The sequence below is a fragment of the Microplitis mediator genome, chromosome 11, assembly GCF_029852145.1.
Source record: "Microplitis mediator isolate UGA2020A chromosome 11, iyMicMedi2.1, whole genome shotgun sequence".
NCBI classification, from domain to species: Eukaryota; Metazoa; Arthropoda; class Insecta; order Hymenoptera; family Braconidae; genus Microplitis; species Microplitis mediator.
Genome location: NC_079979.1, coordinates 225,597 through 252,166, shown reverse-complemented (window position 1 = coordinate 252,166; position 26,570 = coordinate 225,597). Strand labels below are relative to the sequence as shown.

The following is a 26,570-nucleotide window of genomic DNA, read 5'->3' as shown; positions in this document are numbered from 1 at the left end:
ATTTATCGAGACAAAAGTTGTAGATAATTCAATTTCCGGTGGAAAGAGTACCCACAAGCCTCAATTATTTTTAACAATTACTAAAGTAATTACTGTAATTCGGTATTACGGTAATTACTTTAAAAATTTTTATTTCTAAAATTTAACGAGATAAATTTATTGCAAATATGACATTGAGTACTTTGAATATATTATTTATAATATGTACCGCGATATTAAAAATAATATTATAAGCCTCATATATTTTATCTCGTAAACTATCGATGTTGTGAAAAAATTTAATCAGTCAAAAATTGTTTTTAATTTAATTTTCTCTGGAAATAGTACCCACAAGACCAGCTTATTCCCATTTTTTTTTTTTTTAATGATAATGTTAATAATTACAATACCCATTACATTTAGCTCGTAAACTATGAGTCCTAGTAAAAAATCTTAAGAGTCAAAAATTATCAGAAATTAAATTTCCTCTGGAAAGAGTACCCACAAGCCCTATTTACTCTGAATTTTTACCATAGGAGTAATAAAAATAATATTTACTAGAACCCATTATATTTATCTAGTAAACTATTGGTCTGAGGAGAAAAAGTAAAGAGTCAAAAATAATAGGAAATTAAATTTCCTCTGGAAAGAGTACCCACAAGCCCTATTTATTTTCATAATATTTGCAATAAATAAGTTAGCCATGTAAACTCAAATTACCAAGTATTTAACAATTGTCCTAATATTTTAAAACGATTACATTTAAAAAAAAATAATCTTGTGATTTTTTTTCTTTCATAATTTTTATAAAATAAAATTCAACTAATTGACAATAATAATAATAGTAATAATAACAATTATTGCAAGTACCGCTACTTATATATTTAAAATTAATTTATCTAAGGTTATTATCATTGTCTATTATTATTATTATTATTGTTAATGTATCCATATATTAAACTAATTACTGTATATATTTATTTAATATATTTATTATATGTTGTACGAAGATAATTGTTGCTATTATTATTAGTATTATTATTATTTTAAAAAGAGATATGAGATCGCTAGACATGATTTAGCTTTCGAACGCAGGCGATATTCGCTTATATTTTTATAATTAAACTAATTTTATATTAATTGCTTTCTTACTCGCTTTGTTTTCTTAATAAAAAATGCCTGTACGTACCACTGGTTTTAATACTATTCTCTTTTTTTTATGGACGGTATTTTAATTATAGTATTTGCCAATGAATTGTTCTATTATTTTTTTTTTTTATTTATTGAGGAGACTTGAGAGATTTTGGATTAAATTTTTCTATCTTTGAAAATTAATAACTCGAAAACTTTTTGTAATTAAAACTTTTGCTTGGGCTCTAATTGAAGAGTATACTTGTAGCTACAATTTTTGTTTCTGGTTAATTTACTTCCGGTCAATAGTTGCTGAGATATTGGTCAGAATAGATTGAAAAGGATTTTGGCGGGAAAAATTTGAATTTTAAAGTTTAAAAATTTGTAGCTTTTGAATGAATTGACAGTAAGGACCGAAGTTGGGCTCAAATTAAAGCTTAGACTTGTAGCAACAATTTTCTCGTATGGGTGATCGAGATTCGATCAATAGTTTTCGAGTTATCGATCAATACAGATGATTTTAAAAACATTTTAGAAATGAATCAATAAAATTCATAACTTTTGATCTGATTTAAATTTAGGGACATTTTTGGGCTCAAATCGAAGCTCAGAAATTTTTCCACAATTTTTCTTTACGTTCATTTCACTTCCAAACAAAAGTTTTCGAGATATAGAATTTTTCCTAATTCACAAATTTTTTATTTTCTTCAAACTAAAATTCTTAAAAACTCTTTCCTTTTTTTTCTACAAATAAAAACAACTTTCGAAACAATCTGAACACTGAACACAAAATGGCGGCTAGAAATCCTCCCCAGCGCCTCTAGTTCCCGAACAATCCGCGATCTAACCTCGAAACCGAACAAAGAAACTTTCTAACTTGTAAACTAACCCCCAGTCTCCTCAATAAACCCAAAACCTTATCCATTAAAAAACTCGAGCAAGAAAACAAAGCGGAAAGCTAAATTGATCTAACGAATATCCGGTGACGCATTAAATCATGTCTGTATATATTTTATATGTATATATAATACGATATCTTTCGTTGTCATTAACGCAACCTAAAAATTTTTCTATATATTTTTTATATTTATATACAATATATTTTTTATATATATATTAATCAAAGACTCTATAGTCGTTTATTTGTACAATTTTCTGTACAATCAAATGACGAAGCAACAAATTTAAACCAGATATTGCGCGTTTTTTTTTTCGTTTTTTTTTTTTTTTATATATAAAAAGCGATTGTTTTATTTAAAAGTCGCGATCACATTTTTTTTAGAAATATATTATTATTATTGTTATTAATTATTATTAATCTGGCAGTATTAAAACATTGGTGTCTTTATAGATTTTTTTTTATGTTTCTTAATCTTCATTCCGTTTGTTTAAAATTCCCGCCAAGAAAACAATCCGATCCTTTGTACGATAACCTCAAATAAATATTTGTTTGGTTATAAATTTACTGTAAAAAAATGCTTTTCAGCGAAATAAAATAAGCTAATTTATGATAATGATCATGATTGTGATAATTATGATCTACGCGAGCGTCGAAGATGAGACGAAGGCCTGTCTCATGCATTTGCGATGAATCTATTGCAGGCTTTCTTCCATTTGCATTGAGTGCACCATTGCTCCCGATTTTCCATTCCGTAAACTTTTCGGCACTTTTTAGTATCGCCACGAGCACGACGTGGCATTGAAGACAATGGAGTTTTTCCGAGAGTTGCTGTTACTGCGGCAACGATGTTTATGTTGTGATGATTAAGCTGCCGTGATTGTTTCATTGATTTTATTGGCGTTGCCTGAAAAAATATTTTTTAGGTTAGAAATCAAACAAAGTTTTTTTTTCATAAACAAACTGCTGTAACTTGGGTTACAATTATCGGATTTGAATCTAAAAAATTTTAAATTAAAGCTTGCGATGTCTACTTTACCTTTTTTTTATAAAAAATTTTTTTTAAAAATAATTCATTTAATTTTTGGCCTAAAATAGAAAATTTCTTTTTTTTCAAATTTTTTTTCGGGGACCGCGGGTGGTTAAAATTTTTTTTTAGAGATCCGTGATGGATGGAAGGATTGAAAGCTTTAATTATAATTTTAAAAAATTATAATCCGATTATTTAAACAGGAGTTACTTTGAATTTAGTAACTTACGGGTGATCGCGGACGAATGGGGGAAATTCTAAAATTAAAAAATCTTTCTTTGACGGCAGTTATTTGTCCAGCGACGGATGTGGATGTTGGAACACTTACAATTGGACTTGTTGGTTGTTTTACTTCAAGACGTAATTGTTTTTGATACTCGGGATCTTCGTGCGGTGGTCGCGCCATATCGCGGTGAGACATTGTCGGCGGTGAGCTCATGTGATTAACGGCTATTTCTTGGTAATAAAACTCTTCTTCGTGATCTGACAAGGCCTCGTCCTCATCGGGATTCTTTTTCGGACTGAAATAAAATATAATCAAAGATTATACATATATAAAGGGAACAAAGAACAAAGAATATAAGGGCAGAGTTTTTGTCAATATTATTGATTTTGTGACAAACTTACCCAAGATGTGACTGACGAACGTGTTTCTCAATCTGGGGACATGTTGTACGTATTTCGGTGCATCCTGGCCAAGTGCATTTGAACACCATTGATACTGTTTCCTGTTTAATTTTTTAAAATTTATAAAATTATTTCCCTGGAGTTTAGATAAATTTTGTAGATTTTTTATTTTTTAAACTTTTAAAATTTGTTACTTTTAAACTAATTAATATTAAGAGCTCGGGTTGGTCTCATTTTGAAGCTTAGAGCTTTAGGAACAAATTTCATTTTGGGTTGATTGAGTTTCGATCAAAAGATTTCGAGATATCGATTTCTATAGACAAATATCCGGAATAATTGAATTTTGCCGGGAAAAATTTGATTTTTAAACTTTTAAAATTCATAACTTTCAAACTAATTAATATTAAGAGCTCTAATTAGTCTCAAATTAAAGCTTAGACCTTTACGAACAAATTTCATTTGTCGTTGGTCAAGTTTCGATCAACAGTTTTCGAGATATCGATTTCTGTAGACAAATATCCGGAATAATTGAATTTTGCCGGGAAAAATTTGATTTTTAAACTTTTAAAATTCATAACTTTTAAACTAATTAATATTAAGAGCTCTGATTAGTCTCAAATTAAAGTTTAGACCTTTACAAACAAATTTCGTTTGTGGTTGGTCAAGTTTCGATCGATAGTTTTCGAGATATCGATGTCTATAGACAAATATGTGGAATAATTGAATTTTGCCGGGAAAAGTTTAATTTTTAAACTTTTAAAATTCATAACTTTCAAATTAATTAATATTAAGAGCTCGGATTAGTCTCAAATTGAAACTTAGACTTGTGAGAACAAATTTTGTTAATAGTTGATTAAGTTTCGATCGATAGTTTTCGAAATATCGATTTATATCTTTAAATACCTCGATTTTGACGGTAAAAATTCGACTTTTCAATTTTCAAAATTCATATCTTTCAAATTAATCAAAATTTCGAGCTCTCGTTGGTTTCATTGCAAAGCTTCGACCTTAAAGAAAAAATTTTTCCACTTTTAAATTTACTTCCGGTCAATAGTTTCCAAGAAATCAAATTTTTAATTCTACTCCTTTATAACTTTTAAAAAATTTTTTAAAACTTCCAAACTTAAAAAATCCATAACTTCCAAACGAATCAAAATTTCGAGCTCTTCCCGGTCTCATTTTAAACCTCAGAATTTTTCCTACAATTTTCCCTGCTATTTTCTACATTTAAAATCATTAGTTTTCGAGATATCGAGCCGTGAGCCTAAAAAATACCAAAAGTATCCGAACAAAGACTTAGACAATAGAATTTGAAACGTCACTTCCTTGGAATTGAATTCCCAAAAATCGTCTTCCCCTAAAAAAAGTAAAGAAACTACACAAGAGGTTTTAATCCTAAAAATCCAGCATTTCCATCGACTCTAAAAGCAAAGAGAGATAAAAGTCATCACGCCGGCCGGCATCGGGGCCAACGTCCGGAGAATCAAAACAAACCGTGCGCTTGCGTGTATCGTGTACATAAACCACACACATAAACACACACACACAAGACATATAGTTTGGTCGACAAGAAGGGGCTCGGTTGTGCAGTGAGGGTCGGTCGTTGAACCTTCTTTGTGCGCCCAGAACCCCATCAAGCCTCAATATCAACTCGTACTCAACAGCTTGTAGCTTGTAGCAGCACGACCAGCTAGTGGGTTTAGTTTACCTCCTCGTACCCATCGCACGCATCTACGTCGTTACAAAACCAGCTTACCCCGCAGCACCTTCACAACCCAACATTACCAATTCCGTCATTTTTTTTTTACCTTTTCCTCCTTCAAATCCCTTTCCCTCTTTCCTCCTTTTCCCTCCGAGCCGCGAAATATACAGGATCTGTATCATTAGAAAGTTAACAGCTGCTAGATATTTTAAATTTTCCATTTGAAAAACGGCATTGACAAGATTTTAAAACTGCGCAGTTTAGATTCCTGGGTGCAAAGAACTTGGGGATAAATCCAACAAAGACCAATGTCCAGACTGAGAAAAAAAAAACATTTTCTTGCTTCTACGAATTATGATACTGGAAATTTTAAATCTAATAAATTTTCGGTGGGAAAATTTCAAGATTTCAAGAGCAATCAAATAAATTTCACTACAGCGCGAAAAATTCTGATTTTGAATTTAAATTTTCATGTAAAGAAAATCATTCTTATGATCAACAACGCAATGATTTTTATTGATTAATCACTTGAGAAAATATTGTTTTTACAAAATTTTTTCTGTGCATTCTCCCAGAATTTTCTTTGTTGAAATTAACGCAGACAGAAAAAATTCAATTGTTGGGTAGAGAGATTTTGCTGGGGACTATGATTATTTTTTAGGGCCCGAGTAGATTCAAGATGGCGTAGACTGTAGAGTTTAGGGCCTTGCAGGTTCAATGACATTAGGTACGGACTGTACTGAATTTACAGAGCGAGCTTATGAGGAAAAGTGTCTCGTTAATTCCCAACGGTCTTTTGTTTAGCGATTCCGCTATTTTGTTAATTGTTTAATGTAAAGAAAGAGAGCGTGGTGAACGGTATCGTAAAATTATTGTTGTTTGCTAGGATTCCTAGGACTCGACTCGATTAGAGGGAGTTTAGTTTCGTTGTGTTGAGTTGTTGCTTGTAGATTATAAAATGGTGGAGAGAAAGTCACCTGCAGCCTACACCTAGCTGCTGTTTTATGTCGAAACTGTACTTGCGTAACGGTGTTTACGTATGATAGCTGTCACTACCGGTACGCTGCATTTTTTATAATAAACTTTTGGAGAAAGGAATGTTCGGGCCCATTTTTACCTTCATTTTATTTCCATCGATTATATTTTAGATCTACGACAGTTGGTTTTGAGATTCGACGACTTTGATTTTTCTAGATGATTTAGTATGGGGCTTTGAGGTATAGATTTATAGAGATATAGGCATTGAACAATAGAATTTTCATGGGAAGATTTTCATTTTTGAAAGTAAAAAATTTATAACTTACAGAAAAATTGAGATTAAGAGACGGGATTGGGCTCAAACTAAAGCTTAGACCTTTGAGAACAATTTTCATTTTTGGTTCATCAAGTTTCGATCAATAGTTTTCGAGTTATTGATCTATGTAGATAATTATAAAATATTCGGATTTTTGGCGGGGAAAATTTGAATTTTTAAACTTTAAAAATTGATAACTTTTGAAAGAATCAAATTTTCAAGCTCTGATTGGTCTCAAATTGAAGCTTAGATTTGTAGCAACAATTTTTGTTTGGAACAATTCAATTTTGATCGATAGTTTTCGAGATATCGATCTATATAAATAAGTATCGAATAACTGAATTTTTTACAAGAAAACTTTGACTTTTAATCTTTAAAAATTCATAACTTTTCAAAAAGTCCAAATTTCGAGCTCTGCTTGGTCTCAAAGTAAAGCTTAGATCTTTACGAACAAATTTCATCACAGGTTGATTGAGTTTTGATCGATAGTTTTCGAGATATCGATCTATATAGACAGACATTTGAATAACTTAATGGCGGGAAAGTTTTGATTTTTAAACTTTAAAAATTAATACCTTCAAAAAAAATAAGAATTAAGGGATGGGTTTGGGTTCATTTGAAAGATCGAACATGTGGCTACAATCTGTGTTATCTAAGAAATAGTTTTCGAGATATAGATTTATATAGATAAAAAAAATATTTGGAGTGACAGAGGAAAATTTGACTTTTAAACTTTGAAAATTCATAACTTGTAGAAAAATTGAGATTAAGAGACAAGATTGGGCTTAAATTGGAGGAAAGATTTCAAGGAACAATTTTCATTTGTGGTTTATCAAGTTTTGATTGATAAGTTTCGAGATACAGATGACATAGAACAAATTTTTTTAGATAAATTCAGACTTTAACTTCAATAATTTAAAATTTTTAAACGAAAGAAAATGAAGATACAAAATTAGGTCTCCTTGTGAAGAGTATACTTTTGAGTACTGTTTATATTTTTTATCAGTTTAATGTTGATAAGCAGCTATCAAATTAAAAACACGACCTTGATAAGACAAATATTTATAAAATTTGACTTTTAAAATTCATGACTCAAAAAATTTGTATAAATATTTACAGTTCTGACATGTCATATTTCAAAGTTCAAACCTTCTACTACACTTTCTATTGTTACTTTATCAACTTCCAAGAATAAGTTTCTAAGATAACGACAATCAGAGCCATTGTTCCAAAATTTCAATCACTTAAAAAATTTGTCAGATTTAAAAAATTATTATCTTTTATACTAAATTAAATTAAGAGATCTAATTACTGTAATATTGAAACTTAAATATTTCTCTACAGTTTTCGTTTATGGTTGGTCAAGTTTCGATCTATAGTTTTCGAGATATCGATCTCTATAGACAAATGTGTGGAATAATTGAATTTTGCCGAGAAAAATTTGGCTTCAAATCTTTGAAAATTTGTAACTTTTAAACTAATTAATATTAAGAGCTCGGATTAGTCTCAAATTGAAGCTTAGAACTTTAGGAACAAATTTCATTTTGGGTTGATTGAGTTTCGATCAATAGTTTTCGAGATATCGATCCATATAGATCAATATCTTCAAAAATCCTAATTTTGACGGAAAAAATCTGACGTTTCCAATTAAAAATTTAATAACTCCTAAACTAATCAAAATTCCGAGCTCTTCTTGGTCTCATTTCAAAGCTCACCCTTTTCTCTACAATTTTCATTCCTACTTTTTCGCATTTCGATCATTAGTTTTCGAGATATCGATCCATATAGATCAATATCTTCAAATATCCTAATTTCGGCGGAAAAAATCTGACGTTTCCATTTAAAAAATGAATAACTCCTAAACTAATTAAAATTCCGAGCTCTTCTTGGTCTCATTTCGAAGCTCACACCTTTTTCTACAATTTTCATTTCAACTTTTTCGCATTGCGATCATTAGTTTTCGAGATATCGATCCATATAGATCAATATCTTCGAATATCCTAATTTCGGCGGAAACAAATCTGACGTTTCCACTTAAAAAATGAATAACTTCTAAACTAATCAAAATTCCGAGCTCTTCTTGGTCTCATTTCGAAGCTCACATTTTTCTCTACAATTTTCATTCCTACTTTTTCGCATTTCGATCATTAGTTTTCGAGATATCGGTTTATGTAGATGACTAAATAAATCTTAATAAAATTTCCAAAATTAGTAACTTTTAACGAAAAAAAATGAAACGATTTCAGTGACCTCATTCCAAAGCTCACAAAATTTTTTTTTCACCCATAAATAAATTTCCCCGTTACAAACTTCCAAAGTCCTAAATATAAAAAGTCTCTTCTGAGATTTAGATCTAAAAACAAATATAGATAAGACCATTCCTCGTTCTTTGTGCGTAACACAATACAACATAAGGTCCCCGACCCATTTCCGATAAAAAAATTCAATTGTTAATGTGACACAACTAAACTCCTCCCGATAAGACAATTAAAATGCGTACGCGTTTGCCTTGATGATGATCTAACCTTTTAACTCAAGGCCTCTGATCTCATACTACACAAACGTTGAATATCAAGGACTTTCAAATTAAATCTAAATCCAAATCCCAGTATCTAAACAATAAATTCAAATCCTATCCCCATAACAATTATTTTAATTTCAATCTCAATTACAATCGTAATCGCAATTGCGATCTCAATACTTTCTAATTTCTGGAAACAATTTTATAGAAAACGTAAACGTAAACGCTCAAGTTATTATTATTATTGTTATTATTGTTATTATTATTATTATTATTATATTTTTCACGAGTATAGAGTGTGCAGTTGTCAGGGCCAGTGTGACCTTAACGTTCCCCTTCTCTCTCTTACGATACCGCGATACCGCCACCATCTTTACCTTGCACTGAGTTTTAGACTGTATGAGTATCTCTTATCTATGTATATATATATATATCTATTTAATATATATATATGTAAGCTAGAAACTGCATCACCGCCGACCACCACGAGCTCTATTCAACCTCTTTGGCAAAAAAGACGTCACGTGTATGCCAATGTAATGCATCTACCGCATAATGTATTTTGTGTGTGTGAGTGTGTGTGCGTGTGTGCTAACACACACTGGATACTAAATTGTATGTTTTATTTATGTTTTTTTTTATTTTGTTTATTAAATAAACTGCGAAATTGCGGAAGAGATAAACTTACCGATTTTTCAAACTCGTAGCTCTTTGTCTTCAATATGGGACTCTTGCGATCTGAGTGATTTTTGAAGTCTCGCTGAAAAATTTGTAAATTAGGTCAGTTTTTTTAAGCAGTAGAATTTTGGGTTGAAAAATTTTTAACTTTTAAAGAAATTGAGATAAAGAGCTTTTATTGGGCTCATTTTAAACTGAAATTCTTGGATATATTTTATCGAGTTTCGAACAATAGTTTTCGAGATATCGATCTATATAGATAGGGATCAATAATTTCGACTTTTTATGGGAAAAATTTAACTTTGAAACTCGAAAAATTCATATCTTTTGATGGAATCGATATTATGAGCTCTTGTTGGTCTCAAATCAAAGCTAAGAACTTTTGCTACAAATTTTATTAATCATTGATCAAGTTTCGATTGATAGTTTTCAAGATATCGATCAATATCTTCAAATTTCCTAATTTCGACAAAAAAATCAGATTTTTTCACTTTAAAAATTCATATCTTTTGATGTAATCGATATTATGAGCTCTTGTTGGTCTCAAATCAAAGCTAAGAACTTCTGCTACAAATTTTATTAATCATTTATCAAGTTTCGATTAATAGTTTTCAAGATATCGATCAATATCTTCAAATTTCGACAAAAAATATCCGACTTTTTGACTTTAAAAATTCATATCTTTTGAACTAATCAATATTATGAGCTCGATTTGGTCTCAAATCAAAGCTAAGAACTTCTGCTACAAATTTTATTCATCATTTATCAAGTTTCGATTGATAGTTTTCAAAATATCGATCAATATCATCAAATTTCCTAATTTCGACAAAAAAAATCAGATTTTTTCACTCTAAAAATTAATATCTTTTGAACTAATCAATATTATGAGCTCGATTTGGTCTCAAATCAAAGCTAAGAACTTCTGCTACAAATTTTATTCATCATTGATCAAGTTTCGATTGATAGTTTTCAAAATATCGATCAATATCATCGAATTTCCTAATTTCGACAAAAAAATCAGATTTTTTCACTTTAAAAATTAATATCTTTTGAACTAATCGATATTATGAGCTCTGTTTGGTCTCAAATCAAAGCTAAGAACTTCTGCTACAAATTTTATTAATCATTGATCAAGTTTCGATTGATAGTTTTCAAGATATCGATCAATATCTTCAAATTTCGACAAAAAAAATCCGACTTTTTCACTTTAAAAATTAATGTCTTTTGAACTAATCAATATTATGAGCTCTCTTCGGTCTCAAACTAAAGTTTAGACCTTCCGCTATAAATTTCATTAATATTGAATCGACTTTCGAACAACAGTTTCAAAGTTACCGAATTTTAAATGCGGCATAAAATAAATTCCGGTCTCAAAACTTAAAAAATTGATAACTTCGAAAGTATTCAAATCTAATTACCATTAATAGACTCAAATTGAAGTTCACACTTGAGCGAACAATTTTCATTAATGTATGACGAACTTTCGATAATTAGCTTTCGAGATATCGATTTTTAAAAATGTTTGTATTTAAAAAAACAGTTATCGCAAATTAAAATCTTTATTTAAAAAATATGTAATTTTTAAATAAATTATGATTACGAGTCTCATTAGAAAGATAACATCTTCCAGTATAATTTTCATAAATATTTAATGAACTTTTGATAATTGGTTTAAAAGATATCGCGTCACTAAAAGTAAAAAATATTTAAGTAATTTAAAAGTACGTGATTAAATGGTTAAAAGAGAAAACGAGTTCCGCATTTCAGAGTCCAAGGTCGCGGTCAAAAATTTAAAGCCCCGCGTAACAAGACAGCACACATGTACATATTTACCTTTTTCTTACGTGGCTGCATTTCTTCAAGGTAATCGTCAAGGTCCCTGACGATTCCTTCGTCGCAGGTGCCAGAAGTCGGCGTGCTGCCAGACGATCCTCCGAATTTGTTGTCAAAATTAAGCTGCTCGGTGACTGACCGGGAAGTACCTGGGCCCGTTGGGACCGGCCAAGTTGAGGGTTTAGCTGAGGGCGATGATGGGGCCAGAGGTACCGCATCCTCACTTAGAGTCGGCGAGGGTGTCCCAGTTCGCCATGAAGCGTCACAGCTGCTGTTGCTGCTGCTGGGTGGCGTGCCGACGATCACGCTGTCCCCCATTCCTTTGGACACCCACCATCATGGTAATTAATTTTCTCCCCTTTTGTTAATTTTTACAAGTAAGGATAAGAGGAAGCTTACGATTGTTGCCGGAGTATTGACAGTGAGCTGATGAGTGATGCTGTAGGGGATAACGAGGACTGTGGGGTGAATTTGATAGCGACATTAATACCATGGCTGCTGTACACTCTGCTACGCATCCAGAGTGTTCATCTTTGAAGCAGTTGAGATGATATCCGACTTTTATTCCGTTCTCTGGAGCCCAGCTACCGCTGTATGAACTCCGGTCTGATTCATTTCCGGAACTTGGTCGCCGTTTTCGTGATCTAGAATTTTTTTAACAAATCATAACTTTTTAACTGATCGGAGTTTAGAGATGGGATTGGTCTCATTTTAAAGCTTAGAGTTTGAGGAACAAATTTTATTCAGGGTTGGTCAAGTTTCGATCAATAGTTTTCGAGATATCGATCTCTATAGACAAATATCGGGAATAATTGAATTTTGCCGGGAAAAATTTGATTTTTAAACTTTGAAAATTCATAACTTTCAAACTAATTAATATTAAGAGCTCGGATTAGTCTCAAATTAAAGCTTAGACCTTTACGAACAAATTTCATCTATAGTTAGTCAAGTTTCGATCAATAGTTTTCGAGATATCGATGTCTATAGACAAATATCCGGAATAATTGAATTTTGCCGGGAAAAATTTGATTTTTAAACTTTGAAAATTCATAACTTTCAAACTAATTAATATTAAGAGCTCGAATTAGTCTCAAATTGAAATTTAGACTTGTAAGAACAAATTTTGTTTATAGTTGATTAAGTTTCGATCGATAGTTTTCGAGATATCGATGTCTATAGACAAATATCCGGAATAATTAAATTTTGCCGGGAAAAATTGGATTTTTAAACTTTGAAAATTGATAACTTTCAAACTAATTAATATTAAGAGCTCTAATTAGGCTCAAATTAAAGCTTAGACCTTTACAAACAAATTTCACTTGTCGTTGGTCAAGTTTCGATCAATAGTTTTCGAGATATCGATGTCTATAGACAAATATCCAGAATAATTAAATTTTGCCGGGAAAAATTTGATTTTTTAAATTTTGAACATTCATAACTTGTAAACTTATTAATATTAAGAGCTCTAATTAGTCTCAAATTAAAGCTTAGACCTTTACGAACAAATTTCATTTGTGGTTAGTCAAGTTTCGATTAACAGTTTTCGAGATATCGATCTCTATAGTCAAATATCCGGAATAATTGAATTTTGCCGGGAAAAATTTGATTTTTAAACTTTGAAAATTCATAACTTTCAAACTAATTAATATTAAGAGCTCGGATCAGTCTCAAATTAAAGCTTAGACCTTTACGAACAAATTTCATTTGCCATTGGTCAAGTTTCGATTAATAGTTTTCGAGATATCGATGTCTGTAGACAAATATCCAGAATAATTAAATTTTGCCGGGAAAAATTTAATTTTTAAACTTTGAAAATTCATAACTTGTAAACTAATTAATATTAAGACCTCTCGCTGATCTCAAATTGAAGCTCATACCGTTGGGAACAAATTTGATTGATGGTTAATCAAACTTCAATTAATAGTTTTCGAGATGTAGATAGAAATTGGTCTCATTTAAAAGCTCAGAGCCGCTATAATTTTCGTATCCTTTAAATTCATCTCCAACGAATATCTTCCCAGATATTACTTCCCAATCCATCAAAAACACCAAAAAAAACTCTAACTTCGTAATGACAATTTAATTACTTTTCCTTTCCATACTTTCCACAATTTTCACTCTCCCGTTTCTCTCCCTCTCGGTAAAACTCCCGCTTCCCGTTACTAAAAACTAAAAAATAAAAATTTGACAGCTCAATAATTTATTCAACGAACCGGAAGTGAGTACAGTAATCGATCCCAGCCGATAGCTCGTCATTAAGTAACGTTACTTGTATCCACATAGTGAAGGTGTTTATAAAAAACCCATGGTTCTGTATACTGTGTAACCTTTCTATAAATTTATTGTATTACAAAATAATAATATTTAAAATCCACCTTTTATTTACGAAATAGTGTGTCATATTACGCGGCTCTGCAAGGTAATCCGGGAAAGTGGGTCAGTGAAATGCTACATTACTCCCATCAGTATGACCGTATAATATAAATGCTGTAGATTGCGCTTATGCTGAGTAAAGGCTCGAAACCAAAAACCGTGTACGTGAACGTGAACGTGTTGCATATAAAATATACTTTCTCTGGTTGGTACTTTTGTTGGTACTGTACTATACTGTAGAGTACTGCTGGTTAAACTAGGTCATACATATTAACGTTTTTAATCTTTAAAATAATAACGTTGATATAATTTAAGTAAATACTTTTTCTGTCAGTATTATTCTGGGTATTACTCTGCTGTAATTCGCGGTCTGACTGTTAGAAATATAGAATGATACCAGCAGCATTGACCCAGTTAACTTTCCCGAGCTTTGTGTGCCGGGACACGGGTAACCGGGACACGGGTGGGTTATGTTGGGGCTTAGGAGCTCTGGGGGCTGCCACGCCGGTCTTGCCGGTGAACCAATTGGAAATTGGGACAGGAGATAAATAGGTCAGAGGGTGGCTGTCATGGTGGATATGGACTATGGGCTATGGGGCTGACCGACCTGGATCGACCGACCCCATTTTCGTTAACGTCGATATAACTCCCGGATAACCTCATTCTCGTGACCCGATTCGGGAGCTCTGGGGTGTAACACCATTAGATTTATCGCTGGCTTTCCTCTTTCCTCTTTAGTCTGACAGTTTGATTCATTTTTTATTTTATATTTTTTGTTGGGTTTGGGAAATTCCTACAGTTATTAATTTTTGTTATTGGGGAGCTTGATGATAAGACTTGAGATGGGATTCTTGGTTTTGGCGGGTCAAGTTTAGATCAGTGGTTCTGGGACATGGATACTAGACTGATTCAAATAAAATCGAACAATTTTTTTTTTCTTCATTATATCGAAAATATTGTTGGAAATGACGAAAAAAAAATACTGTGAAAGTTTGAGCTCTTAATATTAATATTAACAGCTGCCGCATCGCGATTTTCTATTTCCCGTTTAAATAACATGGGAAAATTTATTTTTTAAGCTTTGGAATTTTGTAGCTCACGGTGGGACCAATACTTTTGAATGTTCAAGACATATTCTTATGGGAAATTTGACGCTCTACAAAAAAGGTCTCTTATAATTTTTCGATATTTTTATTTCTTCAAAAGTAATTCGAAGTTAAAATTAGATTGACGATAAATTTTTACATTTTTTAAATTTTTTGACGCAACCATCAACTTTATCCGAAAATTTTAGAGGACATTTTTTGTAGAGCATTTTATTTCCTACAACTTATCTTAAAGAAAATTTTCGATATTTCTCATAAGTCGTAAGTTATTCGCAATTAACTGAAAATTCAATATAATTAATTTGGAGCAACAAAATTTAGATTATTTAAGAAAATTTTCAGTTAATTGCAAATTACATACGACCTAAGTGAAATATCGAAAATTTTCTTTAAGATAAGTTGTAGGAAATAAAATGCTCTACAAAAAATGTCCTCTAAAATTTTTGGATAAAGTTGATGGTTGCGTAAAAAAATTTAAAAAATGTAAAAATTTATCGTCAATCTAATTTTAACTTCTAATTACTTTTGAAGAAATAAAAATATCGAAAAATTATAAGAGACCTTTTTTGTAGAGCGTCAAATTTCCCATAAGAATATGTCTTGAACATTCAAAAGTATTGGTCCCACCGAGAGCTACAAAATTCCAAAGCTTAAAAAATAAATTTTCCCATGTTATTTAAACGGGAAATAGAAAATCGCGATGCGGCAGCTGTTAATATTAATATTAAGAGCTCAAACTTTCACAGTATTTTTTTTTCGTCATTTCCAACAATATTTTCGATATAATGAAGAAAACAAAAATTATTCGATTTTTTTGAATCAGTCTAATGGATACTTAATATTTTGATGAAATTTATAACTTTTAAAGTAATTTAGATTAAGAGCTCTTGTTGGTCTTAAATTGAAGCTCAGGTAATTGGGAACAAATTTCATTCTGGGTTGATTAAGTTTTGATTAATAGTTTCCGAGATATTGATCTGTATAGATGGGAATCTGAATAATTGAAATTTAACCAGAAAAATTTCACTTTCAAGTCTTCAAAAATTCATAACATTTAAACTAATCAATATTAAGAGCTCTTCTTGTTCTCGAATTAAAGCTTAGACCTCCACGAACAAATTTCATTAGCAGCTGATTAAATTTCGATCAACAGTTTCCGAGATATCGATTTCGATTTTCGGAAAATTAAATTTTTAAATCTGGGAGTAAAATTAAAAAAATTTATAACTTGTAGGAAAATTGTCATAAAATCTCGCTCATGGGCTCAAATTAAAGCTTAGAATTTTCTCTGCAATCAAGTTTCGAGCCATAGTTTCCAAGATATCGATCTACATAGACAGCAATCGAAATTAATTACTTTTAAATAAATAAAAATTTAAAGCCCTCATTGGTCTGATTTAAAAGCTGAGACTTTGCTCTAAAATTTTTCTCTATACCCAATAAAGTTTAGAGCAATAGTTTTTCTAGATATGCAATTAAAAAGCCAAGCCCACTTGAAATTATAAATAAAAAGTGCATTGTGTCAGCAGAAGCTCGAGCCCCGGCTTCGGAATGCGGCGTATCTGGCACGTGGGTGTGTTGCACACGTGTAGGCAGCCGATGCGGCTGCACTCTCATATATATATGCCCACAACCTTCGCTCCAATTGTCCCAGTTTTCCTTCCTCTTCCTCAAATTTACTTTTCCGATAATCGAAACCTCAGTACAGTAACGCGTAACAAAAAAACACCAGCACCAGTACCAGCACCAGCACCAGCAGTAGGAAAAAAAAAAAAAGAGTTTCTAAGACCTGACCTATTTTGTTAAATCTCAAGTACAGTAATAGCTAGGAATTTGTGTGCTACACACACGCAGCTGCTGCATCGATCGGCCTCGATCTGCTTGGCGTAGCGCTACAACAGCGACCCTGTAATTTTGTCGTCATTCTAACTCTCCCTCCCTCCCTCCCACCTCACCCACTCCCAAGTGACCTTCTCTTTCTCAAATAACTTTTATCTATCCAGTGAAAAATAATATATTTATTTAAATTAATAAATTAAATTGATAAACAAAATGCACTTGACCTATTTGTCTCTCATTCTTTTTCGTTTTTTTTTTTTTTAATAAATATTTAGGGGAGTATTGATTGACCTGATTTCGAAAAAAAGCCGGCCGGCATGGAGCTAGAGTTGTTATGTACAAGAATTGTGCTCAGTTGTTTAAATTGCGCGACCGAAATTACGTAACAACTCGACCTACTGACACAGTAGCGTAATTTTACGTATCCGAGTGTTAATTTTATTGGTCGGTTGGATGGATGGATGTTTTTAAAACGGCCCGTACCGAGTTTGTAGTTGATATAAGTGTTGAGCTGGTGCTGGCTATGGATCTGGTGGTATAGCGAACGGAGTCCGCTGGTTGGATGAATAGTAGCTACGGATAAAATGTACGATGTGATGTAATTTAGCGTGACCAACTTACCCCGGTACGTGTGGCACGTCTATTGAGTGAGAGGAGGCGCGTTTGCGGTCGCCGGCCATATCTGCAAGCCGAGCGAAGTCTGTGTCTTGATCCGCTAATCGTGCGCTCTTTCGCGATTCCAAGAGACGGATCTCGTCAATGCGCTTTGTCAGTCTCATTGTTCCCTGTAATTAATAATGTCATCATTTATTATTTGGTTATTTAAATCCTGTCAAGGTTTATATTTATATAAATATGTACATTTCGTAACTAAATTCTGAGAGTTGTTTTTTTTTAATTTGTTACTTTTTAACAAAGTCAGATTAAGTAATGAGATTAGGCTTCAATTGCAGCTGAGACCTTCTGAAAGAACTTTTGTTTTTGTTTCATGGGGTTCCGAACAATGATTTTTTTAGTAGGTGTAATTTTGTATTAAAGTATCAAATATTTTTACTTTGACAGAAAAATTTTACTTTTGAATCTTTCAAAATTTGTAACTTTTAAACAAATTGAAATTTCAAGCTCTACTTGGTCTCAAATTGAATTTTGGACTTAAAGGAACAAATTTTATTAACGATTGTTAAAATTTCGACTGATAGTTTTCGAGATATCGATCTATATAGACAATTATTAAATATTCGGATTTTTGGCGGGGAAAATTTGAATTTTTAAACTTTAAAAATTCATAACTTCTAAACGAATCAAAATTCCAAGCTCTACTTGGTCTCAAATTGAATCTTAGACTTGTGGGAACAAATTTTATTAATAGTTGTTTAACTTTCGACTGATAGTTTTCTAGATATCGATCTATATAGATAATTAATAAATATTCGAATTTTGGCGGGGAAAATTTGAATTTTTGAACTTTAAAAATTCATAACTTCTAAACGAATCAAAATTCCGAGCTCTACTTGGTCTCAAATTGAATCTTAGACTTGTGGGAACAAATTTTATCTCGGAACAATCAAATTTCGATCGATAGTTTTCGAGATATCGATCTATATAGATAATTATTAAATATTCGGATTTTCGGCGGGGAAAATTTGAATTTTTGAACTTAAAAAATTCATAACTTCTAAACGAATCAAAATTCCAAGCTCTACTTGGTCTCAAATTGAATCTTAGACTTGTAGAAACAAATTTTGTTAATAATTGTTTAAGTTTCGATTGATAGTTTTCGAGATATCGATCTATCAAGCAAGAGTGTTTTGATTTTTAACTTTTAAACTTCAAAAATTCATAACTTTTAAACGAATCAAAATTAAGGACCATAATTAGGCTCAAATGAAACCTGAAACCTGCACCAACAATTTTCATGTGCATTTCCCTGAGTTTCCATAAGTAATTTTTTAAATATTAATTCCTAAATAAATTTTTCTTTCCAAGCTCCAAATAAAATTTTAAAATTTTCAAACTTTCTAAATTTCCAACTAAAAAATACTTCAATATCAAGCATTCCCGTAACTTTATCTAAGCCTACAGTATTCCCTACAATTTCCACAAAAAAATTTTCTCCCATCTGAATAAAAAAAAAAAAATCTCAGCATTTAATGAACAAAAGTGTAACGGAAGGCCCCATATTTAAATAATAACCTTATTAACAAAGAGATTTCCATATATATATAAATATATAAATTATAATTGTAGAGTCAATGAATTATACATAGAGCAAAGTCCGCTCTATCATTAAACTCTTTAATTACTTGGCTTTATTACCACCAATTCAATGAGTTTACAAGAAAATAACCAACACCTGTTACTTTATTTTATTTTATTTTTTATCTTTATCTACTTCCCAGTCATTTAAAAAAATAAAATAAAATAAAACAAATAAAAAAAAATATTTAAAAAAACAATTAATAATTATAAAAATAAATAACTTGACATTACAATGACAGCCAGCGTTAAAACGCCGGATAAGTGACGTCACATTGTTTACGTCAATACCCCTCCCCTTGGCTCCCACTTTTCCCCGTCTCTCCCCCCTTCTATTTGACATTACGATATTCCCGAGTAGTCTCCTTGTACGTATCCGAGCCCAACACCATAGTCCCCATAAATAATTTATTTATAAATAAAATCGATTGAAATACTGAGAGAGACCGGGACCGGGATTCGAACCCATGCCCGTACTCGTATCAGTAACGTGAGGATCCAAGTAGGGACCAAGGAAAAATTACACCATGATTTTGTTACAAAGATAGATATACAAGTTAGATTCCTTTGTTAGGCTACTGTACGAACCCAGTGGGAGTAACGCGGGATCCGCGGGTGGCTGAGGGGGAGGGGGAGACATTCAGAAGTGGGGGGAGGAAGGGGATTGGCTGAACTGGTTATGCCGACCGGCTGGCTGAGCCGGCACTTGGTACAACGTTTCGCCGGCCGGCATCCACTATTCTAATATATATATATATATATATTATATATATGTATGTATGAGTATATGTACTGACTAGTGACTACGACAAATCTATCTTTGGATTCGCGCTACTCAACGCTTGCTCAATCAATTTCAATAAGGCCTCGTCGACATACTAATGACCAGCCCTTTTTTTTTTTTTTTTATTATTTATTAATCACGCCTTTCATTACAAGTTCGTAAATTTTATTAATTCTTTGTTTGCTTGAAACTAGAGTTTGAGCTTTGGATTGAGATATCTGAGAAACTGGTGGTCGGAATTGGACGAATGAGCTGTCGAAATACTAGCCAACAATCTGATCTTTAAAATTAGACTAATTGAGCTCCTTTATTTTAATTAGTTTACAAGATATTCATTTTTTAAGAGGAACAAAATTTTTTGTATGGGGATTTTGAAAATTTTTATTCGGAAAAATATTAATTGGGGTAATAAAAATTGTATGGTCTGAAGTTTAATTTGACACCAATTTGAACTCTTAATATTTATTTTGTTGAAAGTTATGGATTTTTAAAGTTTAAAAGTGAAAATTGTAAATTTTAGTTTTTGGTCGGTTCAAAATTCGATATCTCGTAAACTGCTGCTCGAAACTTGGTCAAATATAAATGAAAATTGTAGAGAAAATTCTAAGCTTGAAAATGAGCCCGATCTGGTCTATTTATTTTGATTAGTTTAAAAGTTACAAATTTTTAAACTTTTGAAAACGAAATTTTTCCTTTAAAAATTGTTCAGACATTTATCTGTATAGATCGATATCTTGAAAACTATTGATCAAAACTTGATCAACCACAAATGAAATTTGTTCGTGAAGGTCTAAGCTTTAATTTGAGCCCAACCCGGTCTCTTAATCTTAATAAGTTTAAAAGTTACAAATTTTTAAACTTTTGGAATCAAATTTTTTCTGTCAAAATTATTCAGACATTTATCTGTATAGATCGATATCTCGAAAACTATTGATCGAAACTTGATCAACCATAAATGAAATTTGTTTGTGAAGGTCTAAGCTTTAATTTGAGCCCAATCCGGTCTCTTAATCTTAATAAGTTTGAAAGTTACAAATTTTTAAACTTTAAAATTCAAATTTTTTCTGTCAAAAATCAAAATACTTTTGCTATATAGATCGATATCTCGAAAACTATTGATCGAAACTTGATCGACCAAAAATGAAAATTGTTGGTACAGGTCTAAGCTTCAATTTGAGCCCAACCCGGTCTCTTAATCTTAATAAGTTTGAAAGTTACAAATTTTTTAAGTTTAAAAGTCAAATTTTTTCTGTCAAAAATCAAAATACTTTTGCTATATAGATCGATATCTCGAAAACTATTGATCGAAACTTGATCGACCAAAAATGAAAATTGTTGGTACAGGTCTAAGCTTCAATTTGAGCCCAACCCGGTCTCTTAATCTTAATAAGTTTGAAAGTTACAAATTTTTTAAGTTTAAAAGTCAAATTTTTTCTGTCAAAAATCAAAATACTTTTGCTATATAGATCGATATCTCGAAAACTATTGATCGAAACTTGATCGACCAAAAATGAAAATTGTTGGTACAGGTCTAAGCTTTAATTTGAGCCCAACCCGGTCTCTTAATCTTAATAAGTTTGAAAGTTACGAATTTTTAAAGTTTAAAAGTCAAATTTTTTCTGTCAAAAATCAAAATACTCTTTCGATATCTCGAAAACTATTGACCGGAAGCAAATCAAACAAAACCAAAAATTGTTCAAAAATGTCTTAGCTTAAATTTGAGCCGAACCCGGTCTCTTAATTCAAATTACTCCAAAAGTTATGACTTTCCCAACAATTTAATTAAAATATTTCTTCAAACTGTCAAAAATTTTCTACTCCAAACCAAAAAAATAATAAATAATGAAAAAAAAAAACCACGCCCAATTGGAAAGTTTTCTGCATAAGAATCTTTCTCTTATTAAATTATTTTACGGTTGATGTACTTTCGTGTAAATTATTACGTGACTAAATAGAAAGCTCTATATTTGTTGTCAAGGGAATAGACTGGATGCACTAAACTGCGCAGTCGCTTATTAAATAGGTCACCTATTTCCAAACTAAAAACTTGGACCCGGTCACAAAACATTAAAAAGTTAAGGAAAGTAACGAAAAATAAAAACTTACCTCCTGACCATTAGGCGCAAAGACAACGTCAACTTCATCCAGATGTTCTCTGTGCTGCGTAACCTGAGCATTTACTTCGCGTCCATTGTACGTAAGATAAACTCTTTGTCCAGGTACCAGTCTCGCGCTGGTAACTGACCCGAAACCCGGACCAATTAGATCCCTGTCAGCGTATTCAGTACTCGGACTCGGTGGTCTTTCATTACTGGGCCCAAGGTTACCCGGGACCGGATCAAATCTCACAGAGTATCTGGTTTTCGGAGTAATTCTCAATCCAGCGGACTCGGTACCAGCCATCGTCGAGGCTGGAGTCTTTACCGCATGGATAACTCCACTATAATATTTTCCATCATTACCCGGAGCACAAACACGCGTCCCGATAATACTTCGCTTCGCCAACCGCTTTCCTGTTGACATTTTATTTTTTTTCTTTTTTTTTTTTTTTTAAATGAAAATAAATAACAAATTAAATTTATTATTTTCAAGTCCACTCAGTGTTTTATCAACGAGTCTGTATCCATATTTATAATTTATTTAAAAAATAATAAAATTTTAAATAAAAATAAATAATAATTTTTAAAAAACCAGGTATTTAAATAACCGGCGACGACGGCTAAGTCAACAGAAAATGTTGAGGCCGAGTATCAATGTATGGTCTGTTGATGGTATCACCATGTGACGCACAGCTGAGAGCGACCGGGTGGGACTGAGCCAACGTTAGATCGCGGCTTTCACTCCGCCGGCCGGCCCGCCACGGCCGCCACCGCTCACCCGGGCCACCACCAGGATTCAAACAGCTGATAGATAACAACAAACCCACGTGATCTCCCTCTCAAACTCCTATTGGCTTAAATAACTGACCTACTTTTCCCATTGGCTTAACCACCACCGCATCGGGTATTTTGTAACCCAAAGATATTCCACTAGCTCATTTTTATCCCCTCCAATCGACGACTTGTCATCGATAACGACATATTGAGCTTTGACATTGCTGTCAAAGTCGCTAATTACCTTTTTTTTTTATTCTTTAATCAAAAATTTTAATTACGCGCGCGCATTAGTTTTAATTTACGCGATCGCCAAAAATTATTTTATATTTTTTTACCTGAATTATTTTCTTTTTTTTTTCACTTTGTTGAAAATTATAAATAATAATAATAATAATAATAATTAACGGCCTCGGTATATGTCAGCTGGAAAGACCGATGACGAAATAATGTCGGAGTATCTTAAATTACCGAGTGCATCCACTCTCTTGTTGTTACGCGCATGTGCAATAAAATCTTTTGTGCACTTTGTTCTGAAATAATAATAATAAAAATAATAATTAATTAATTTATTTATTAATTTACTGTATTTGGATAAATTAAAATTAACTATTAGCTATTATGTAATAAAGTCTAAGACGAATTAATCGAGTCATAGGCTTTGGTAAAAATAGCGTTTAATTTTTAGATACATTTTTTATTATGATTATTTACATTTTTTTTTTTTTTTTGTTTTTAAAAATCTATTGCAAAGCAATATTGTCTATTTTTTGTGCATGTGCGGGTGCGATGGCGATGCATCCTAGGGCGGCGATTATCTTTTCAATAACTTTGTGATGATACCGAGTGCCACGTAAATTACTGATCACGCTGGCTTCTCGGTTGCTTGTCTCGTTTGTTATATCTGACGGCAGAGACATTTTTATGTCCTCGATTATTCCCTTTTCTACTTGGAGCGTAAGGTTCAGGAGGTCGCTTTCAGTTACGTCGGATCGAGGAAATTTCAACAAACGGTTTACGGTAAAAGACGGAGTTTTTCCGTATATCCATTCCCAGGAACTGAATTCTGATGTCAGTTTGTCCAGACCTGAAAATAAAAAGTTATTTTTATAAGAAATGTTTAAGTTTAAAAAAAAAATTAAGACGTTATTTGGGTAGAGCGTTGAATTTCCTTTGAAATGAGTACCCACAAGCCCTACTTATTTTTTCTAATTTTTAAGTCATATTTTTATTGAATTGGCCAAAAAAAATTTTTAATTAAATATTTAAATTAATTATGAATACTAATGATTAAATTTACAGTGAAATAAGTATTTACAAGCTTTAATACTTAATAAAATTTATTTTAAAAATTTCGCTTCTGGTACCGAGGTCATTTATTTCGAAAACTATTGACTTTAGGACAAAATTTAATCAGACAAAAATTGTAGGAAATCAAATTTCCTTTAAAATGAATACCCACAAGCTCTACTTATTTCAAATATTTATCAAGTCGTATAATATGGTCATATTTTCTTTTTAAATTAACCAAAAATTTTTCAGGAATTTTTAAATTTATTATTAGTATAAATAATTAATTTTTCATTGTAATGAGTATTTACAAGCTTGATTACTTGATAAAATTTATTTGAAAAATTTCGCTTCTGGTACCGAGATCATTTATTTCGAAAACTATTGACTTTACGACAAAATGTAATCAGGTAGAACTTGTAGGAAATCAAATTTCCTTTAAAATGAGTACCCACAAGCCCTACTTATTTTGATATTTTTCGAGTCGTACAATATGGTCATATTTTTATTAAATTAACCGAAAGTATTTTTTAAGGAATTTCCAACGTAATTATGAGTCTAAATAATTAAATTTTCATTGTAATGAGTATTTACAAGCTTGATTACTTTCTAAAATTTATTTGAAAAATTTCGCTTCTGGTACCGAGGTCATTTATTTCGAAAACTATTGACTTTAGGACAAAATTTAATCAGACAAAAATTGTAGGAAATCAAATTTCCTTTAAAATGAGTACCCACAAGCACTACTTATTTTAAATATTTATGAAGTCGTATAATATGGTCATATTTTTATTAAATTAGCAGAACGTTTTTTTAATGAAATTTTCAACATAATTATGAGTCTAAACAATTATATTTTTATTGTAATGAGTATTTACTAGCTTGACTGCCCTATAAAATTTATTTAAAAATTTTCGTTCCTGGTACCAGGGTCATTTATTTCGAAAACTATTGACTTTAGGACAAAATGTAATCAGACAAAAATTGTAGGAAATCAAATTTCCTTTAAAAAGAGTACCCACAAGCCCTACTTATTTAAAATATTTATCAAGTCGTATAATATGGTAATTTTTTATTAAATTAACCGAAAGTATTTTTTAAGGAATTTCCAACGTAATTATGAGTCTTAATAATTAAATTTTCATTGTCACGAGTATTTACAAGCTTGACTGTCCTATAAAATTTATTTAAAAATTTTCGTTCCTGGTACCAGGGTCATTTATTTCGAAAACTATTGACTTTACGACAAAATGTAATCAGACAAAAATTGTAGGAAATCAAATTTCCTTTGAAAAGAGTACCCACAAGCCCTACTTATTTTAAATATTTATCAAGTCGTATAATATGGTCATATTTTTATTGAATTGAGCAGAAGTTTTTCTATGGAACTTAACCCGAATATTTACCTGGGAACCAATCTTCCGTTGGATTAATCATCTGAAATCCTTTTTGTTTAGAAACTAGAGCACTGCCTCCATCTTTAACTCGCATCGCATCAGTTCTCAAAAACTCCCATCCAACAGCATTGACCATTTCATCCCAATTAACCTTTCTATTAATTTCCTTCAAATTTTTAACTGGTGATTTAATAGACTCAGTAGCATTAGTAACAATACCCAATTCTTTTTTCTCCAGCGCTCCACTGAGATTATTTTTATCAACATCAATCAACAATGTACAGTGATGATAAGCATTAGGACGTCCCAATTTAGCAGCAGTACCAGATATTTTATAATCACCCTCAATAATAATATCTTCTCTTTTATTAATAAAACTTTCAATTCCCCAATTACGATATAAAGCCCTCGTTATTATTTCAAGATTATATTTTCTCGAGTATCTAGACCTCGGTGTTAAAAATGATAAATTTAAATTACCATTGTCATGATAAACTGTACCCCCACCACTGTTACGTCTCGCTAAATAAATTCCCTTGTCTTCTAAAACTTTGACATTTGCTTCCATCCAAGGATTTTGGTGACGTCCGATTACCACACACGGGTCACTTTTCCACAGCAATAAAACGTGATGATTTTCTAAATCGTAGTAACGATACAGCCAATCTTCGAGCGCCAAATTTTTAAAAATGTCTGTGCTCTGGGATATAAATACCGATTTTTTAATTTCACTTATTTTACTGCTGCTGTAATTTCTTTGCGTGAACGCACGTCTGCAATATCTAGCAAACATTTTATTAAATATCATTATATATATTTATATATATATATATGTCAGTCTTAGCACTCAGTCTTATATCAGCACTGGTTAAATTTAATAATAAAAATAACAGGTAACGTCACTTTTGCTGGTGATGTTGATCAGGTACTCGTGGAGCGCAATCGTCTGGTGCAGCCAC

General features: G+C 31.7%; 2 protein-coding genes across 3 annotated transcripts; both read right to left on the bottom strand.

The window, feature by feature from the left end:
- Window positions 1-347: 347 nt before the first annotated feature.
- On the bottom strand, window positions 348-23,244 carry LOC130677860 (zinc finger protein 704-like). Of its 2 annotated transcripts, none has more exons than XM_057484752.1 (8): window positions 22,158-23,244; window positions 17,633-17,796; window positions 12,093-12,337; window positions 11,694-12,013; window positions 9,871-9,942; window positions 3,666-3,766; window positions 3,367-3,559; window positions 348-2,915 (listed from the first exon to the last, which is right to left on the bottom strand). In XM_057484752.1, exons 1-8 carry the CDS (start codon window positions 22,572-22,574, stop codon window positions 2,685-2,687), a joined length of 1,743 nt encoding a protein of 580 aa, XP_057340735.1. In that variant the 5' UTR covers window positions 22,575-23,244; the 3' UTR covers window positions 348-2,684. The 2 variants fall into 2 exon arrangements, with proteins under 2 accessions (XP_057340735.1, XP_057340734.1); XM_057484751.1 differs by having other exon boundaries at window positions 3,268-3,559; window positions 22,158-23,237.
- Window positions 23,245-23,584: 340 nt separating this feature from the next.
- LOC130677861 (lipoyltransferase 1, mitochondrial) lies at window positions 23,585-26,479 on the bottom strand. The gene is made up of 2 exons (XM_057484753.1): window positions 25,621-26,479; window positions 23,585-24,011 (listed from the first exon to the last, which is right to left on the bottom strand). Exons 1-2 carry the CDS (start codon window positions 26,417-26,419, stop codon window positions 23,668-23,670), a joined length of 1,143 nt encoding a protein of 380 aa, XP_057340736.1. The 5' UTR covers window positions 26,420-26,479; the 3' UTR covers window positions 23,585-23,667.
- Window positions 26,480-26,570: the final 91 nt, after the last annotated feature.

Excerpts from the sequence above, each read along its gene's own strand:
- LOC130677861 (XM_057484753.1), bottom strand. The coding sequence starts at position 26,419 with ATGATATTTAATAAAATGTTTGCTAGATATTGCAGACGTGCGTTCACG. Across the intron at positions 24,012-25,620 it reads AACGGAAGATTGGTTCCCAG|GTCTGGACAAACTGACATCA; the intron begins GTAAATATTCGG and ends TTTTATTTTCAG.
- LOC130677860 (XM_057484751.1), bottom strand. The coding sequence starts at position 22,574 with ATGTCAACAGGAAAGCGGTTGGCGAAGCGAAGTATTATCGGGACGCGT. Across the intron at positions 12,014-12,092 it reads TCAATACTCCGGCAACAATC|GAATGGGGGACAGCGTGATC; the intron begins GTAAGCTTCCTC and ends GGGTGTCCAAAG. Across the intron at positions 3,560-3,665 it reads GTTCGTCAGTCACATCTTGG|TCCGAAAAAGAATCCCGATG; the intron begins GTAAGTTTGTCA and ends ATTTTATTTCAG.